Source organism: Vulpes vulpes, chromosome 2 (genome assembly GCF_048418805.1).
Source record: "Vulpes vulpes isolate BD-2025 chromosome 2, VulVul3, whole genome shotgun sequence".
NCBI lineage: Eukaryota > Metazoa > Chordata > Mammalia > Carnivora > Canidae > Vulpes > Vulpes vulpes.
Window position 1 is genome coordinate 153,050,266 of NC_132781.1, and position 19,618 is coordinate 153,069,883.

The 19,618-nt window shown below is 46.2% G+C and overlaps 1 protein-coding gene across 4 annotated transcripts in view; it reads right to left on the bottom strand.

The window, feature by feature from the left end:
* The window catches only part of ARID1A (AT-rich interaction domain 1A), a 69,791-nt gene extending 53,017 nt beyond the window's left edge, over window positions 1-16,774 (bottom strand). For 2 of the 4 annotated variants that reach the window (XM_026014534.2, XM_026014533.2), the window contains exon 1: window positions 15,326-16,774. In XM_026014534.2, the coding sequence (XP_025870319.2) occupies window positions 15,326-16,468 (1,143 nt within the window). In that variant the 5' untranslated portion in view covers window positions 16,469-16,774. Of the gene's footprint in view, window positions 1-746; window positions 874-15,325 lie in introns of those variants that run through there. The other 2 variants (XM_072750666.1, XM_072750665.1) reach the window with 1 other exon arrangement.
* Between the last annotated feature and the right edge of the window lie 2,844 nt (window positions 16,775-19,618).

The following is a 19,618-nucleotide window of genomic DNA, read 5'->3' on the forward strand; positions in this document are numbered from 1 at the left end:
TGTTTAATGTCTCTATCCTAGACTAGAATATATAAGCTAGTGGGTATGTGTCAAGAGGTACTAAAGGTAGATGTGTGTTTAATTGACTGTTATATCCTCTAGCACCCACAATTTTGCTATCAAGTCCTAAATTTCCAGAAACAAGGGTAGGCAACTAGAACACTTAAGGTCTGGTCTCATACTCTCAAGACTAGAAACCCAAAGTGATCAACTAGAGGTTAACTAACAAATAGACTGAGGTTATGCCTTTTAAAAAAGAAAAAAAAGCACAGGCTTTGAAACTACTTTGAGCAAGTCACTTCCCTTGGCACCAGAACCATCCATATAATGGGGATTAAAAACTAACAAAGATACATAAGACCATTGAAATGATTAAATATGTGAAATGCTTGTTAAAGTACCAATTCATAAACTACACATACAACAGACATTAGTTCCCTCTACCCTCAATAAGAGAAAAAGCAGAATAAGTTGGAAGCACTTTCAAAATACCAGGTTAAAAATCAAGAACATACAGGTCAGACATCAAAAGGGTTGACCAGTCCAGTTTTCAAGCTCTACCTACTTTCAGTCTGTTCTCCCAAAGGAATCCCAAGGATTCTCCTCCCAAGAATCCTGACAGTAAAGCCCAATAGTTTTCAACCAGGACAATATTAAACCCCTGAGAAGTGTTTGGAAATAAATGTATGCAAGTGCCCTTTTTTTGGTTATCACATCAACTCTGTGGTGCTACTGGCATTTATTACCTGGGGAGCAGGATGCCAAATGTCCTGCAATGCATCTCCACACAAAGAAGAGCCTCGATGAGAAACAATGGACTCTAGCCCATTACAAGTCCAATCTTAGATGGAGAATTTCCTGTAACACTTGACCCTGGAGCAGTGAAGGGAAAGGGAATCAGAACTGACCAGTACCCATCCCAAGAGCCCAATATTACAAAGCCACCCAGTAGCCAAGGTAATCATAAATAAAAATTCACTTTAAAAAATAGCTGGAAGATAATTTACTGAAGGTGGTACTTCTCCAGCACATTTATTACAATTTAATTATGGTTACTTGTAATTATTTACTTACATCTTTCCCCACTAGAAAGTACTTCATGGAGGCAGAAATTAGGACTCCTATGTTCACAACACAGTGACTGATACATTGTAGAAGTTCAGTAAGTATTTGTTGCATTATTGTAAGCAACCGGCAAATGGAAGGTAGGTACTCACAGGTTTTCCAATAAAAGTTCTGCTATAAGACTTCTTACATTGGCAAGTAAGTCAATACCAGGACTGGGCAATTAAGCGAGCTAAGAAAAAGTTATTTTCCTGAAAATTCCTGAGAAATGGGGAATATGATCAAAGTCTAGGAAATCTTGATGTATGCAAGAAAGATAGGTTGGGTTACTGCATCCCAATACATGCTCAATAATTAAAAACAATGTATAGACCTTGCTACCCACATGAGGTGGTATGAGTTGACACCAGTAAAAGATACTTCCTCCCACAAACCATTCTTTGGTGTTTCTACTAGAGAAAGGACCTTAGTGTGGATGGACCACAAGCCGAACTGAGAGGCACAGGTTTTTAGATATTTTCTGCCCTGCTTACTTATCCCTTATCATTAAGTGAAATGGTACACTTAAGGAATACACGGAGAGACAAGGGTCATGTAACGTTATAAACAGAGCTTCACCCAGGAGGGTACATAGCAACTTTTCAATAAAGACAACACTTCTAAATCACACCTACTTCTTCTGACCTAGTTTCTAAAATACTCTTCCTTCTTCCATATTAAACTGCTTCACAGATAACTGCTCAAAAACAAACACAAAAGGCAAAGGCCAAAGCTGCTCCTAGTTGCAAAACTTTAAGGCCTCATTTGCTTTCTCTTTAAAAAGCTCTCACCCCCCCCACACACACTCCTTTTATTTTATCTCTAACTCCAAACTTGGACTGGTCTTGCATGGGTTATATAAAAAGATCCCAAATTTCTCTAAGTGCACAGTTCTACATCCTGCCAAAATTTCTCCTTCTGTACTAAAAAAGGTATCTGTGACACATCACTGAGCTGTAGGAACTTGATTTACATGCAGTCGGAGATTCCGTTTGTCACCAATCCAATCAAGTCCTGTAAAGACACTGAGAAGCAGCAACGCCACTATGGTTGGTTAATTCCTGGGGCTGCCTTGGACCACTTTCCAAATATAAAGGTCTTTCACCTGGTCCCCTTAAGACTACTCTGAACTGAAACAGGGACAATCAAGTTAAAGAATGGCCCAGGGCACAGCCAACCTTATTAAGATTAGGTGCCTCCAAATCCTCAGGCTTTTTTAAGGTCAGCAATTCCCCAAATGAAAAGCCGTAGAGTCCTGTATGTTTTCCAGCTCTTTTCAGCTCCAAAAGTACATTGGCACCCACCTCCTCTATACCACTGTTCACAAGAATGTGTCCCAGAGTCCCTGGCTTCATCATTTATACCAGAAATATACTGAACCAGACCAAAGTTACCAGCTATCTTTTCTGAAGCTTATTTGTCTCTCTTTATTTGCTATCTCTGGCCAGTATAATCAAATTGAGATGGATACTTGGCATGCTAAGTTACATAAATCTAGCTAAAATTTATCTCTTCTTCACCACCCCCCACCACCACCACCACCATCCCCAAGTCTGTTCTGGCTCATATACTCTTTGGAGATAGTCTTATTCAAGACTATCTTGATAGTCAGAATTCCCTTCTGGTGAATGTGTCTGGGTGGATGAACCCAGCTATCTCAATCTCATTTTATTTTAACCCAAAATACCATAATGAGACCACATATTGGTCACTTGAGGTTTTATGTAGGGGTTTTAAAGAAGCCGATTCAACGTTGCTTTGGAAAAGCAAAAGATTCAAATCACAGACTAGAAAGAAAAACAAAAATGTTACAAATCTGTCCTGTACCAACACAACCCCATAAACAGATTAAGGAGGGCTAAGAAACAGTCTGCAGACCAATAAAGTGGGGAAAAGAGAGAAGAGGTAGAGATCTTTTAGGAAAACTTCTGTTTATTAATTAGACAAAGGCCTTTCCTGCCTCTACTTGGGCAAGTACCTCCAGAGGTACAGAGAGACCAGGAATCTTTTCACTGAACTGATGTTGATCTAAAAGTGGTTTAAGTTGCATCTTCAGTACTTTAAAGACATTTTACCAGCTCTATGTGGTAAAACTAGGTCTCCATGTGCCCTGCATTCTACTTAAAGTTAGACACCACCAAAAGAGAGAATGAAAAAGAGAAAAAATAAGAGAAAAATCAAGCTAGAAGACAGAGGGATGATAAAGTTTAAAACACACACACAAGCACACACAAAGAACATATGACTCCCTACTAGAATTATTTGTCTGTACCTACAAATGTCAAATCACAGATCAAACTGTCAGCACACTGCCTCCTAGAAGCCTTGGCCTTCATCGCAGCTGGGTCACGATGATCACACCGTCACTCCTCAGGCTAGGAGGGAAAAGAGGCCTGGTACAAGGAAACTTGTAATGAGATCGATACAGAAACCACACCAGGCTTTCAGAAAGCACAGTTGTACTAGAACACTGGTTCTCCACGAGGTTTTGCATTGTTACTGTTTATTACCTGACCATTTCTCAACTTCCATTTCTGTGCCAAGCACAATCATTATTTATTAAGTCATACAACTGGGGACAGGTCTTGGCTCAAACGTTCACTCATCAGAGAGACCTCATCCACTTCAAAGATGGGCAGCTTGTATGGAGTTAATGTACAGGGTTTATTTGTTAGAACTTCACAACAAGGGACACAAAGAAAGGAATCACAGCAAAACTCTGGCTAGCCACTGGGGACTAAGGGGTGAGAGAGGGAGGGAGGTCATTAAGGATGACCTACCGAGAGACCACCAGATCACCACAGGCCCTGTTCTCAGATCAGCTGGCCATCACGAGCAGAAGGGACATCATAACATTTAACCAAAGCTCCCAAAATGGCCTATGAGTAGCATTTTCAAGAATCACTTTCTTAGGCAATTTACTTGGCTGGTCATACCTAGTGACCACACAGTCACCATCCTACAATGAACTTTTCCACCTTCATCAAACAACCAGTACCACAGATTCAGATTATCTTCATGCTACATGTCACCAAAGAGCTAAGAGAAATGCAAGGCAAGGAGTCCCCAAACCCTATAAAGAAACAGATCTGTTTGGTCACTGGAGTTTATCATTATTGCGTAGAAGATCCATCTCAAGGGATCCCTGGGTGGCGCAGCAGTTTGGCGCCTGCCTTTGGCCCAGGGCGCGATCCTGGAGACCCGGGATCGAATCCCATGTCGGGCTCCCGGTGCATGGAGCCTGCTTCTCCCTCTGCCTGTGTCTCTGTCTCTCTCTCTTTCTCTCTCTCTCTCTCTGTGTGACTATCATAAATAAATAAAAATTAAAAAAAAAAAAAAAAAGAAGATCCATCTCAAAAGTATTTCCTTTCTTCTCCCACAACCCCAAACACTTTTAACCTTTTCTCTATCCAGTAACTCTCTCACATCATGAGAGGAGCAGATACATCTGAAATATCAGCCTATGATGTAAACTGGAAAAAGCCCCTCAGGTAATTCAGATATACTCTGTAGCCCAGTTGAGCATAAATGCATCAATCTGGTAGCTCTAACTTGGGTGTGCATCACAATGGCCTGGAGGACCTGTTAAAACACCCTGCTAGAGTTCTGGATTCAGTAGGTTTGGATGAATATTTGCATTTTTCTTTCTTTCTTTCTCTTAGGTACACCCAGCATGGAGCCCAATGTGGGGCCTGAATTCATGACCCTGAGGATCAAGATGTGAACTAAAATCACGAGTCGGAAGCTTAATTGACAGAGCCACCCAGGCGCCCCTTTACTCTTCTAAACTGGGCCCAGGTAATGCTGATGCTGATGTTAGGAACCCCATAGAGAACCACTGCACTAATCTATTTCTCAAACTAGAACGAGTACTTAATAAAAAAAATATTTTTAAGCATTAATATAACTTATATTTAGCTAAGAACTATAGGATAGGTTTTAATTCAGTGAAGACCAACTGTCTTTAACCCATCAGTACTATCCCACTCTCAAGCAGGGGCCTCTCTACCAACTAGGAGTCATGTTCAAGTTTTATTTGATAATAGTACTTTATTAAAGCCTGGTATTTTTTTCCTCATTATATAGTTAAGGATACAGATTCAAAGAAGTTAATTGACTTACCTAAAGTCACACAGCCTAAGGGAACTTTAAACTTTGGTTATAGAGCAGTTTCTGCCATGGAACTTTGTGTGAGGTACTTAATCTTTATGTGTTCACTTTCCCCTAATGGAAATTAAGACAATAATCCTTGCCTCTCCTGCAAGTGCTCCAAGTCATAGAAAGTAAAATCACTCTGCAAATACTCCCATAATGCAAGTTACTCTCACTTTGATCTAAGTGAAGGAGTCTATGAGCCTCAATCCCACCCCTACCCTCACTCTACTCAAAGATCCCTCTTGAAAAGAAAGTGGCTTGAGGATCAAATGTTGCCAATTCTTACTATTGAGATCACATGGCCATTTATCAGAAACTTAAATAAAATTCTAGATGGACAGAAATTTAGGCATAATGTACAACTGTAACTAAAGGCGTTTAGGGCAGCCCCAGTGGCGCAGTGGTTTAGCACAGCCTGCAGCCGGGGTGTGATCCTGGAGACCCGGGATCGAGTTCCACGTCAGGCTTCCTGCATGGAGCCTGCTTCTCCCTCTGCCTCTCTCTCTCTCTCTCTCTCTCTCTCTCTGAATAAATAAATCTTTAAAAAAAAAAAAAAAAAGTATACGATACTGAAAAAATCAATTAAAAAAAATAAAGGCTTTTAATCTTTCACCCCATTTAAGAGTTCCAGGCTATTACAAAAATATTGTCCCAATAAGTCTTAGTGCTTAAATAATTTATTTTGAGGAAACAAATTTAGTATTTTATGTTACAGCTCTAGAGAATCAGACAAACCTTTATTCATATCAGAACTCTACCTTTTACTAGCTTTTTGCCCTTGGGCAAATTTCTCATTTTTACTCTATTTCCTCATCTGTAAAGTGGGAGGAGTAACAATACAACCCACCTGTTGTGGTTTTGAAGATTAAATAAGTAAATTCATGGAGAGACCCAGCAAAAACTTGGCTCACTGTTAAGTGCTCAAATGCATGGTCGTTGTCATTAATACTCACCTACATCATGCCATCATTTGAAAATTGGGATCTCAGTGTGATTCTCAGCCTATTCCCAGCCCAGGACAAAATTATATATCAACTGCCTATAGAACTGTTCCCCAAATCCTTTATAATAGAGTTATCTCTTGCAGCCAGATTCCTAAACAGGTAAAAAGTTAGAAGCCTATTACTGGTGGACTAACCCAAGAGCTCTACCACCTTAAGCAATCTGAATGATCAGACAAGACACAGTAACAAACAGCAACTAATTCTCACATTTCTGTTCAGGTATTTGTTCACTAAGGACAAGTGAAAGCCATAATAAGGTCTACCCAGAGAGAGGGGGAAATCACTGTTCAAGAAGAGCCCAAAGACATTTTTGTTTCCTCTAAAAGGAAGTGCCCAGCACTATGGAGCCTTTAATCATCTACCACGTGGCTGAACTCACATTCTGCTTAAAGTCAAAGTATACCAGGCGTAAGTCAGTTGAGAGTAAACAGCTGGACCCAGATGCACTCATGCCCAGCAAGCAAGTTGTGACCTCAAGGAAAACAGGAGGCAAAATAAAAACCACCAAGCACACAGCAAAATGGGTTTTTAAATGACTGATATCACACCAACCCCTAAGCTCCCCTGCTGCCGTCATGCTGGTGCTAGATCTTGAGCAGGGAGTTCCTTTTAACAGAGATGTCTATAAACAAGCAAGCTGAAAGCTAACAAGTTTAAGAGGGAAAAAGCATACAAAAATCTTGGCTGCCGGTGATGAGCCACAGAAAATCATGAATGTGCCCGTGCCAAGGGAGGAGGAAGTCTAATATCTAACATTGCAGACTTGGGAACCCAGAAGCAATGAAGCCATAAGGAAGCCCAAATGCAAAAGAGGGGAAAAAAAAGCACATGGCACATTTCCTCTTCATATGGGTGGCAATTTAAGCAGCACTCGGCCTGCGGAGCACATAGCCCTGGTACCCAAAGCCCCTTAGTATTTCATATCAACATTAGCTTCCTGGAGGGCGACAAAAATCTGTCCTGGATTACTGGGTGATTTCTAATATGTACCATAACCAACACTAAGTCAACATTTTAGGGATCAAATTTCCTACTCTGCAGCATGTTGGAATGCATTCTTGGCATTAGACTTCTCATTGCACTACACCCTTAGAAAATCCAGAAGCCACTGGGAAATAAAGACTCAACCTGTCCCAAGACCATCTTCTAGTATGTATAAATGACTAACAAAAATGAAAGTTCATTCAGATGTCCTTTTACATTCAAAAAACTAACTCCATCCCACTTGAATGGGAGGAGGAACAATTTCAGAGAAGGATACTCAAGGTATGTTAGGTCAACATTCACCCTAACTTGGATTCCTCTAAAACCTAGATGAGACTAAGGAGTTCATCTCAAGCCCCTACTCCCCTGCTATCGACGGCAGATGAACCACTGTGTCCCAATTTCGAGTTACTAGAAACTCGCTTTACAAAATGCCAGAATGGCAAGGCAAAAGAAATTGGAAGAGAGATTTCTAAACTAGAATCTGTATTCCAGACTCCATACTTGCATACTGGAACACTGTAACCTGGCCTTCTCTTCCAGGTAAAAGCACTGTAGCAGCCTGGCACTGGTCTTTCCATGCATCTTCAGCTGTTAAGCATGCACTTACAGCCCTTGAAAAGTGCCAAATCATGTGTAGTCCAGTTGCACATGAACCAGCAGGTAAAGAGAAACCAAAATCACTGCATTTCAGAGGCTTCCGTAAGGAATAAGCATGTGTTTGCAGCATTTATGAGCTTCTTGGCCACAGCCAACCTAATCAAAAACAATATTAAAGGCTATTTCTGTGAACAGATGGGCAAACTGCATATGTGCAGGCTTACCCACCCATCAACCCTCAATATAAGGTCTAATCCAAGCAACTCAGCCTCAGCACAGCTCCCAATTCTTTAGAAATAGCAGCAGCCTAAGTATCTGGACAGGTACTTCATAGCTCTTGTTTTATTTAAGAAAAGTCAATTAACTCTGCCAAAAAAAGAGAAAAACCCAAGCTCTCCAACTAAAGTTGAATCGTCGTCACTGCAGAGTTGTCCAGGACACACTACTCTGAAGGTGACAAGACCTTCCAAACCCAAAATTACTACAAAAGAGCCCCTGAAACTGGCCAAGAACTTGGCAGGTTGTACTAAAGGCCCCACATAACCACAAGAACCACTAAGACCCTGGAGCCACTCTCTTTCACGGAATTTTATAAGTTACAGTCCAAATTCTCAAAGTCACTAGAATGAAGCAACTACGGGTCTGGAGATGGTTGTGTAACGTGGTTCCTATAAAAGCCCATGGAACTCAGGGTAGCATTATGAAAAAGCAAATTAATATTTTAACTTTCCCCCTCTTGAACATTAAGCTTCATGAAACACTGCCTCTGAAAAGCTGTCCCAGGTTAACCTTGCCCAACTTTGCTCCTTTATTCTTGAATTCCTTCAGCCCATACACTTCGTTTGGTCTATACCAATTTATAAACCCTGCTTTGCAAGTTTTCCAGAAGTGTGCATATAAGCATGTTTCGCCAAGAAAATGAAATTCCTCTGAAGCAGCTTCTAAGTCCCTTCCTAGTATCTAACTGGTGTGTTCACACAGGGCTATTTCCTACTCCCATTTGAATCTCCAAATCCCCTTGAGCTAGAAATCATACTCTCAGTGACAAGCCTCATGTTCTAATACTCTTAACACCACAACACAGAGAAAGGCCTGGGCAACCAATGTCCATGTCAACCTAAGTTTTTGTATTTTGTTTTAAAACAAGCTGATAGCCTTTGGTAAGTTAGAGGAACCTAAAAATTATGGTCAGGGCCATAATGACATTCATATTCCCTACTACTATGCTAAGTCAAACAGGCATTTCCAGGACTCTGGTCTATAAAAACACTTCTTGTGAAGAAAATTCATGTCAGAGTCAATGGATTTTGTTTAAAAAGAGACTTTGAGAAGATAAATATGGTTATCTCACAAGGCTACCAAAGCAGAGTACCACAGGCACACAGCTAAAATACTTCTAAAATATTTCTTCCTCCATAAAAAGAATGTTTCACTGAAGGAACCCAGAAATGTTTTTAATCCTAAAATGGCAATTTCAAAAACAAAGATTGAATCTACCCATATAACCCTTCAGGCAGGATCTAGTGAGTCCCCAAACATTTGGACTTTGTACTAAACACCCAGGAACCTGGGAGCATTAATTTTAATATATGTATGTATGATGCACAGAAGGAGTCCAGTAAAAACTATACAATAAACCCAACCTGTAAAGTGGGCTTATAATTCTGAGAGCCACAGCAAAACAGAAGCTGAGGACGACCCAGAAGCTGCAGTATCTTTTTTTCCCCTCCTTTCTGGTATTCCAAAAACGCAAACCCAACCCTAAAAACATCTCACCAAACTACAAAACCTTTCCGAAAGAACGAGGCTCATAAGTCAAACTCAAAGTCTCATAAACCAAGTTTTTGGAGCACACTTACCTCAATACTGAAACTTAGAATCTTCTTTCCAAACTTGTTTATTTTTACTCTGAAACTGCAATCCATTTTGAACAGGGGCTCCATTGCCCTGAACTCAGCCTGGAGCCAGGACCATGGAGGCTTCTCTTCCAGGGCAGCATCTTTTCACTTCCAATCTCTTTTAGATCATCTCTCCGTGTCTCCATAACCCCAGTACTACCTCTTCCCTACCCACATTTCTTTTTCTCCAATGTTATTTTATTCCACCACATGAGAACAGACTAGCATTATCTTTGCTTGAAAACTGTTTATTAATTTGCCTGTCAAACATTCTATAGAGCCGTTTACATCTTACTACAGAAACCTCCTGGGTACATATTGACAGCTCAGCAAGTATTTACACAAAGCTCTGAAACATTTGGTTCCTTCAGAGAGGAAGAAGCTGCTGTGTCAAGCAGAGAATTATCAAACACCTTTTCCTCTACCTTTTTCCCTCTTTTATAAAGGAAAGCTCCCTTCAAGCATACTTCTAACATGCCTAAATTATGCATTATTGCCTAGCTTCTAAACTACTAAGCTAGGAGGAGAAAGAATGGAAATTCAGGTGTGCTGGAGAAGAGAACATCATTCCCAGGATCACCTGCAAATCACACCATGTAGTTTCAAAAAACCAAAGGTATGAGAAAAGGCAACAGGCCTATGAAATTGACCCTGTAAATGCTTGGCTTTTCCTGTTCCAGTCTCAGGAACTTTTGCTTCTCTCTCAGCAAAACTTACAGGGCAAGTTCAGGCACTCAGATTACAATCAACTGCCCAAACCAGACCTAGACCTGCCCAAACACCCAGAGTCTGGAAAACTTAAGGCTATCTCTCCCCCGCTTTCTATCCCACCAAATGCAAAGTGTTAATATTAAGAGAATCTACTCCCTACCCTACCATGAATCTACTCCCAAAATCCCCTCTTGGAGATTCTGAAGCAACTGTTTTCAAGTCTTGCTTTAATGAAGTCTGCCCAATTTTTCAATTAATGTTTAGTGTTTTAACAACCAGCCAGGTAGAATGATTAATGACAAACATAAAGTTTCAAAGCAAAATAGTCTGGTAGCACTTTTTCCGTAAAGGGCCACAGATCATTGTGGTACCCACTGTTCAGAGCTTGCTCCTATAAATCCTTAGGAGAAAAACAGCCTTGAGTTCTTCAGGCCCACAGGAAGAAAGATAGTCTCAAGACCCCTACCAGTACCTGTACAGGAAGAAGCTGCCCTCATAATTAAGTCAGGTATGGAAGCACAGCCCAATATGTAGCATCAGACAGAAAGAAGGCCATGCAGTCCACCAACTTCACTTTACTGATGAAGAGAAAATAAAACCAAGGTGAATGGCTTGCCCCAAATCACACAGCTCAATCTAGAGCTGCATGTGGAACCAAAGCCTCTTGCTCCTGAGTCTTGTGCTCTTAATCCCTCACCACTATGTCACATACAACTCAGTGTGCATCAATAATGATAATGACCAATCTAAACAAGGAGAAACCCAGAGATAAAAGCCATGAGAATCAGGACTCCATTTTAAAGACCAAGGTATCCTAGCTCACTGGCAGGAAAGAACAATTCAGTCCCAACGTATTTTGAATACTATATTTTAACCAGACATTTGCTTGGTTCAGTTGTTTCTAGAATTTTGGGATTTGAAGCCAACCAATACAACCTTGAAGGGGGGAGCAGGGCGGGGGGGGGGGGGGGTGTTGGGAAAGGGCCCTGATCATTACTTTGTTAGCCACATTTTAAAAAAGAGTTTCAGGGATCCCTGGGTGGCGCAGCGGTTTGGCGCCTGCCTTTGGCCCAGGGCACGATCCTGGAGACCCGGGATCGAATCCCACATCGGGCTCCCGGTGCATGGAGCCTGCTTCTCCCTCTGCCTGTGTCTCTGCCTCTCTCTCTCTCTCTCTCTCTCGCTGTGTGACTATCATAAATAAATAAAAATTAAAAAAAAAAAAAATTTAAAAAAAAAAATAAAAAAAAAATAAAAAAGAGTTTCACTAACCTTGCTGCCAAAGCCTACTGTAGACAGCACACCTACAGGAATCAATCCAACAGATGAATGTTTAATGCAATCCAAGACATCTTATTACAGCAGGTGCCACTTGTCATGGTTTACTCTGTGTCACATACAAAGGAAGGAACCTTAAAAAGTCCTTGCAGGGCCTAATACAAAGAAGCCAACCTTGGTTCTGATGCTTTCTCTTCACTTGCCACCATCCCAACCCCCATCATCCCTAGTTCTCTCATGGACAGTAGAGAAACATGAAGCCTCACAACTAAGTGCCGTCTCAGTGTGGTTTTCCTGGTCCCTCCTACTTGAGAGAGCTCCAAGAGTCCTGTATTTTAGCCAGCCCAGAATTTCTGCCAGTAGGCATTCCCATAATAAGCCCAAGATTCTTGTATTTGTTTCCCAGGAGTAAGAAATATCATTTGATATTTCTATACCAAGAACTAACAGCCAAACTTCTACAATCAAATCCATCTTGATCCTGGACTACATATTCTATTTCATTTTTTACTTTGATGAGCTGATACTACTCTCAAGGTACGAGAGCTAACAGCATCCCAAATAAAAAACTTTACATGAGGTTCAAGTGCATAGGTGACCAAAAAGTATTTCAGCAGTAGCAGGATTCAACACCTTGAGACACACTATTACTTATGGAAAGTGATAAAGGAAAAGTTTGCCTGCTGGGATCCTCCCGCTCCTGTGAAAAAGAGCCACAATACAAACACTTAGCTAATCTTTATTTCATAAAGGAAGAGTCAAATGAGAACATTACCACCTTAGCTGTGTCAATCAATTCTCTGCAAAACAGTCTTAATCCAAGACTGAGAATGGGACAGAGCAAGACCCTATTATTTAAGAATGCTTAAGAATAAGCCATCATCGTCTGACAAGAGCTTTATCCTTAAGTAGCAAAGAGGAATTCATATCAAAATCTATCCACCTACATCCCTCATGGAGCCTACCACAAAACTGAAAAAGTTGCACGGTCTCTTCCACAAGCGAACACTCACCAGCCCATTCTCTGGGTATCATGGGAGTAGGCAAGTGAACTGAAATTGAACAGGAACTTATGTTGCATGAAGTGCTAAGAACAGTTATGAATCCAAAAAATTCACCCAGAGGCAGCACAGACCAGCTTCCAGAGAGGGACTACATCTATTTTTCTACCATTTACTCAGCACAGAGCATAGTACTTAGCACATAAAAAGTGCTCAAATATTTGTTTAATGACTGAAAACCAGAAATCACTATATGGCAAAAGTTGGTTTTATCCCCCCCTAAAAACAAAGTGTTTGCCTGAATACCCTCAAACCAACATAATTCAAACTAATTTTTGCTTTTAAAGGAGTCTGGACCTACCCAAATTATTTCCTCTAATAATTTAAGAAAGGTAAATGGCTCAGACCCTCTCCCCTCAAGGGGAAAAAGATGTAATATGTCTCTTATCCAGAGACAAGAGGATACTCTCTTTCCTAAGACAAAACTTAATCCTCTAGCACCAGAAATTCAATTTAAAATTTCCGTTTCTTGCCCAAACACAGAACATTACAGACAATGTAGAGTCAAGGCACAGAGATCTAAATCTGCCATTTAATACAGCTATTTTCATAATTCCCAGCTCAATAGAAGAGGAAAGCAGTTCTAGGATGAGGAAGGAATACCGCTCATCAGTGAACAAAATCTAATAGCAGGAAGGTACAACTGGGTACTGCTAGGGTGGGGGGGCCACAAAGAGCTTTTTCTCTCTGAAAAGATACAGGACTCCACAGAATACCCAATATTCTTGACTAAAGCACTGAAGTAAGAACATGAAGGGATATTAAGAGCAAAATAAACTAGAATGCATAAAAATGTACCTAAACGTTGTCATTTCTAAGCAAATATCAAGTATCATTATAGGTGATATCTTCATTATCTTGAAACACAGAAAAAACAATGGAACATACCTTAAAATGCAAAGAAAAAATTAGTTGACCTCTATCTCAAAGCTCTAAAGTGACTGATGACAAAACAGAAAACTAGCCTTTTTGATATCCCAGGAACAAATGATAAATTTTACCAAACCAGGCCTTTAGGAGAAAGTCCCTCCCAAGATCATAAAAGATATCAGCTTCTCTTTAAATTGAGCTGCTTTCTCAAAGTTCAATTAACAAAAGAGTTAACAAGATTCAACATGTAAACAAAGAATGAGGCCAGTCTTCCTTAAAACAGAACACTTGAACGTAATATGAAATTCTCTCAGGAAGCTTCCAGTTCAAAAAAAAAAAAAAAAAAAAAAGAAAAGAAAAGAAAAAAAAAGTTTTCTTCTACCCCCTCCCATAAAGATCCCACATTTGTCACTCAATAAAAATCCCAGTAAAATAATCTCAATTCTGCAACGCGAACAGGGTCAAAATTACTCAAGACAAATGCATCTTCAGAGCCATCAAAGAAGTCATTTATACCACCAGGAAAGTCACAAAACCAAAACAAACAGCAAACCCATTGTAGAGAAAAACTCAGCTACTGTTCTGACAACACAGAATCTATTTCAGGCTGCATAAAACATAACAAGCAAAATAAATCCAAGGTACAAGCAAAATGCCACTGCCTCCTCTTTTGTTTCGGCACAATGTAACAAGGGCAGCCTGTCTGGGGCTCTGCTCCTGCTGATACAGTATTGCTGCTTAAACCTCCCTCCTCAAGGTCACAGCCAATTTCAGCTCTGGAATAAAAGGCAGATAGTGGCAGCGATGGTTTGGGTTATCACTGGCAGAAAAGCAGAGTGTAAAAGTTTATGAGCTCATCAGGATTGTTGTACCATTACATCAGAGGCAATTATAAATGGCCAAGAGCAGGAGATGGGGAGCCAATCAGATCACAGATAGGATGTCAACCTAAGACCAACTGTCTCCTGGCTTTGACAGAAGGATTTTACCTCCATAATTCAAATCCCAAACCAAAGCAATCTGCACTTACTACTCCAATCACTCAGCTGTTTACCAGCACTTCCAGGGAGAAGCCCAGGCCACTGGGCCGACGGAGACTAAGACAGGAGATGGCCCGGGCTGCCCTGGGTGAACCGCAGCCGGCCTTTAGCTGCCCCCAAGCAGGCCCCTGCCCTCCCCCGAGGTACCCCAGAGCCCGAGGGGCCCCTCCTTGAAAGCACAGATGGGGAACGGCCTAGAGGAAGGCAGGAGGGCGGGCAGAGAGGAGCGGCAGGTGAGCAAAGAATTGTTCACTCAACTCCCGAGCTCCTAGCTCTGCACACCCCAACCTGAGCCCCCAACACACCCCTCAACCCCGGGCCAGGCCCTTCCCCGCACATTCTGCCCCGCACCCCCTCGAAGACCCCAGGAGCGCGAAGGGACCAGGGGAGAGGGAGAAGGGGAGCATACACCTCAGGGAAAGCCCCACACAAAGGCTGAAGGAGGGAAGGAGAGGAAGGCAGACAGGCAGCCATTTTAAGAGAAGAGCCAGACAATGGCAGCTCCCCAGCAGTGGGGGCCCCGGACTGGGGGTAGCCCAAGGCTGTGGCCTGCTCCCCGCAGCCGCCACCCACTCCCAGGACCCCGCTCGCCCCGGCCCCCTCCCCACTCAGCTGTGTACCTGCGGGGTCCGGGCGAGCGGCTGCGCCCCGCCGCCGCTGCTCCCGGGGCTCATGGGCGCGTGGTGGCTCCTTTGTTGGGCCCCTCCCGAGGCGGCTGCTGCCGCCGCCGCCGCCGCCGCCGCAGCCCCCCAGCACTGCGAGGCCATGTCCGCCGGGCCCTTGCCGGCGCCCCCGTCCTGGGGCCCGCCGCCGTAGTCGCCCCCGGGGTAGCCCTGGTAGCCCCGGGCCGAGCTGGGCGACGTGAGCAGTTGGTTGAGGGTGGGGGTGGCGGTGGGCTGGGGGGTTCCCCCGCCGGCCGCTGAGGGGCCGCCTCCCCCCATGGCCCCGAAGCGCTGCTGAGCGAAGGACGAAGACGACGAGGAGGCGGAGGCGCTGGAAGAGGGAGGCGGCTTGGAGCCGGCGGCCGCCGCCGCGCCGGAGCCCGGAGTGCCACCTCTCGGGGAGCTCAGCGCGTAGGCCTGGGGGGGCGGGGGGTAGGCGCTGCGGTTGGGGTAGTAGGAGTTGTACTGGTGGTTGGGGAAGCCGTGGTCGTGCGAGTTCTGCTGGGGCCCCGCGTAGGGCTCCAGGCCCCCGCCGCCGCCGCCGCTCTGCAGCGCTGCCAGGCCAGGGCTTTGTTGTCCGCCATGTTGTTGGTGGAAGACGGCGGCCGCCGCGGCGGCGACGGCAGACGGGCTCCGGCCGTAGGGTTGCCCGAAGCCGTAGGCTGGGGGCGGCAAGGCGGCCGCGGCTGAGTGAGGAGGCGCCCCCACCCCATCGCTGCTGCCGCCGCCGCCGCCGCCGGGCGGCTCCGTGAGGTTATTGTTCAGGGCGGGCCTAGGGCCCGCGTTCCCGTTCGAGTTCTTCAGGTCCGGCTCCGCGCCGGGCCCGCCGCCGGCGCCGGCTCCACCGCCGCCGCCACCCCCATTGCTCTCGGCCCCGTCCTGCAGCTCCTTTCCCAGCGGCTGCGGCGGCCCCACGGCGGGGCCCTCGCTCTCCTGCCCGGCGGCTGCCTTCATTTCCCCGCGCTCGGCCGCTGCCGCCGCCGCCGCCGCCTCGCCCCCCGCCTCCTCCCGCTGCTGCTGCTCCGCTTTCTTCAGCTCCGAGGGCGGCGGCGGCGGGTTGCCCAGGCTGCTGGCGGCGGCGGGGGCGACCTGCGCGGCCATGATCCCCGCTGTCTCGTCCGCGGAGAGACCCGGCCCTGTCTTCGTCTTCTCCCCCCCTCCCACCCCGCCCCGGGGCCGAGTCCCCCGGGCTGCCCTCCCCACCCGCCCGGGCGGGCCTCGCGGGGCTCCGCTGCTGCGCGGCGCTCGCTCGCTCGCTCCTCTCCCCCCCGCCCCGCCGGCTCAGGCTCCGGGCTGGCGGCGGCGGAGGAGGAGGAGGCGGCGGCGGCCGAGGCGCCGGCGGCTCAGCTGCTCCCGGCTCTGTAGGCTCGGGACCCGGCTCTCCCGGCTCATTCCCCCCAAGCCCTTGCCTGGGAATGAGGGGGGCGGTGGAGGCTCCGCTCCCCAGGGCCTGGCCCCGCTGTGACTCTCCGCTTTCTGCTGCCGGAGAAAGGAGGAGGGAGGGAGGGAGGGAGGCGAGGGGGAGGGGGCGGGGAGGGAGGGAGGGAGGGAGCGGGGGGAGGGGGACCCGGGACGGGCGGGCTGGAGGGCGCGCGGCAGCAGCCCGGGCGCCGGGAGGCAGAGTCGGAGCGCGGGCCGGGCCGGGCGCCCTGCCTCCCCTCCCCGGCCGCGGCGCGGGCCGAGGCTGCTGCGCGGCAGCGGGCTGGCGGGCGGGCGGGCGGCCGGACTGAGCGGCTAGAGCGCCCCACTCTCCTCCGAGTCCCCCTCACTCCGACACGAGGCTCAGCACTGCCATTTTACCCAGCGCCGTCGCGGCCGCCTGGCAAACCCGGAATGGAGCGCGGAGCGGGCGCAGGCCATGGAACGGACTCGCTCCCTTCCCCTCACAAAGGAGGAGGGGAGAGAACGAGCCGCGGCGGCGGCAGGCCCTCTGCCGCTTTCGCTCGGCAGCGCCGCCGCTGAAGGCTTCGGGGAAAACCCGGCCCGGAGCCCGCGCCTCTCGGAGCCTGCGCCGCCTCCCTTCTGGCGTTCCTATCCGGGTCGGTCCCCTCCAGGCCGCACCGAGGGGAGCGGGCAGCGTGAACTTTACTCGCGGCTGCAAAATTGGCCTGAGCCCGAGACCGCGGCCGCCTCGGCCCAGGCCTGACCCCCTGGCAGCGGGCCTGGTCTCTTGGCTGCTACTTAGCACCTCTACAGCACTTTTCTTCAAAGCCTTTTACAAACCCGGTCTTAAAGACCCAGCTGAGTGAGCGAGCAGGGCCTTACATTTTATCCCCTTTGCAAGCCAAACGGAATGACAGATCATTGTTCAGACTTTCCGTTTTCCCACTCCCCTACCCTCATTAGCCCGGCCTCATAAGGCCCATGGGCCTGGGGGGCCATGAGGTCCGATTATCCCCATTTTAGAGAATTGGAACACAGAGGGAAATTTTAAAAAGTAGCCAAGTTCCCCAAGTTTTCCCATCTACTTAGCCTTAAAAAAAAAAAAAAAAAAAAAAGGCAATCCAACAATGGGAACAGAAGAATGGGTTTGAGATCAAAGCTGATCATCTCCACCTTAGATCATCTCAACGCTGACATAAGATGATGACCACTGAAACTACTTTGGGGGCATATGACAGCCTTCTAGCAGGAGAACCCAAGCCCGATCTTTTCCTCCTGGGAGAACTTAGCCCACAATGACCAATAGTCCCAGTCTCTGAAGACAATACCTATAAGACTGTGAGCAGTGGACAGAAGAGGCTCCAGGAACTGGAGGAAACTGTTCAAAGGAACCAGTGCAGAAGAAGAATGGCTGCTGGGAGGGAATCCATTTTCTCTCTTATTATTATTATTTTTAAGATTTTATTCATTCATGAGAGACACAGAGAGAGGCAGAGGGAGAAGCAGGCTCCCTGCAGGGACTGCATCCCAGGACCCTGGGATCATGACCTGAGCCAAAGGCAGATGCTCAACCACTAAGCCACCCAGGTGCCCCCCATTTTCTCCTTAAAGAGAGAAAAGGGGCAGTCTAACAGGTCACTTAGAAAATGGATGCAACTAAATTTGTTTTCTATCCTCCAGTGTAAAGATTCTTCAAAGTTTACTATTATATTCCAAGAGATGCCAGTTGAGCTAGAGGTATACATAGAAAACTCTAGATAGAGCTACAGGCCCTATCAAATCCCAGCAGCAGCCTTTTCCTCCCCATGCTGACTTGGAATGCTCTGACGTGACAGGCTACAAAAGCCAGAGGGGATTCCAGCTCCTCAGCAGGCCCAAGGCTGCCTTGGGAGAGGCCCAGGCTATAGCCACTAGACACCAGAGCCTCTTTCCCCCTCAGATTTTATAAATGGAGACTTCATGGCCACAGATCCATTATGTTAGAACTTCCAGATCATGCAGGCCCCTTCGACAAGTTCTAGCCATGCCACTGGTCACCGTAATTCCAAAAACCTGAAGTCATCCCTACTCTGAAGAAAACATAATATGATCTTACACTACAAAGGCAAAACCTTCTTGTTAATCTAAGACTGGTGGGGGTGGGGGGTTCTCTCTCAAGCCAAGAATCAAACTATCAGGCTCTGACTGACTGGAATGGGCCAGTGCCCTCGTTTCACTCACTGAAGTCCTCAGGGGCAACTACTCTCCCGGTGCATTAGGTCCTAGAAACCAAATTATAGGCTGCCTCATAAATGGAGCTTGGCTATTTAATCAACTGCTTCTGAGCTGGCAAACAGTCCTGAGTCCTGCACACAAATGAGGACTTTTTACATGCAATTACCCTGCCATTTTCCTCAGAGCTGGAGTGTAATGGGAAACCTGGAGCCCAGTGAAAATCTGGAAGCCAAAATGGATGTGTCTCCAGAGAAAGCCCTCATCCCTTTTTCAATGGTTGTGAAATTCGGAAAGTGCCCAAATCCCTTTCCTACACGTGGGCGAGCTGTTTTGAAAACAGCCACCATTTTTATCTAGCAACAAGGTAAAGTGCATTTAACAATCTATCCACCTGGGCTGGAGGAGGCAATGTGGAATTTCTCTTTTCCCATTTGTCTTAAATCTCCAATCCTTTAGGGTTCTCTTCCACCCCTACCGTTAGAGCCCTATGCCACTATCCCAAGGACTCCCGAGTTGAAGGGAACTTTCTTAGAAACTGGCCCATCAGCTTTCCCTAGGGGCAATGGCAGCGGGAAAGGGGGGAGGGGAGGTACTGGGCACGTGGCTGGCCGGAGCTCCAGGACCCAGGTTTGGGGCTGCGGGTTCTCCCCGTGG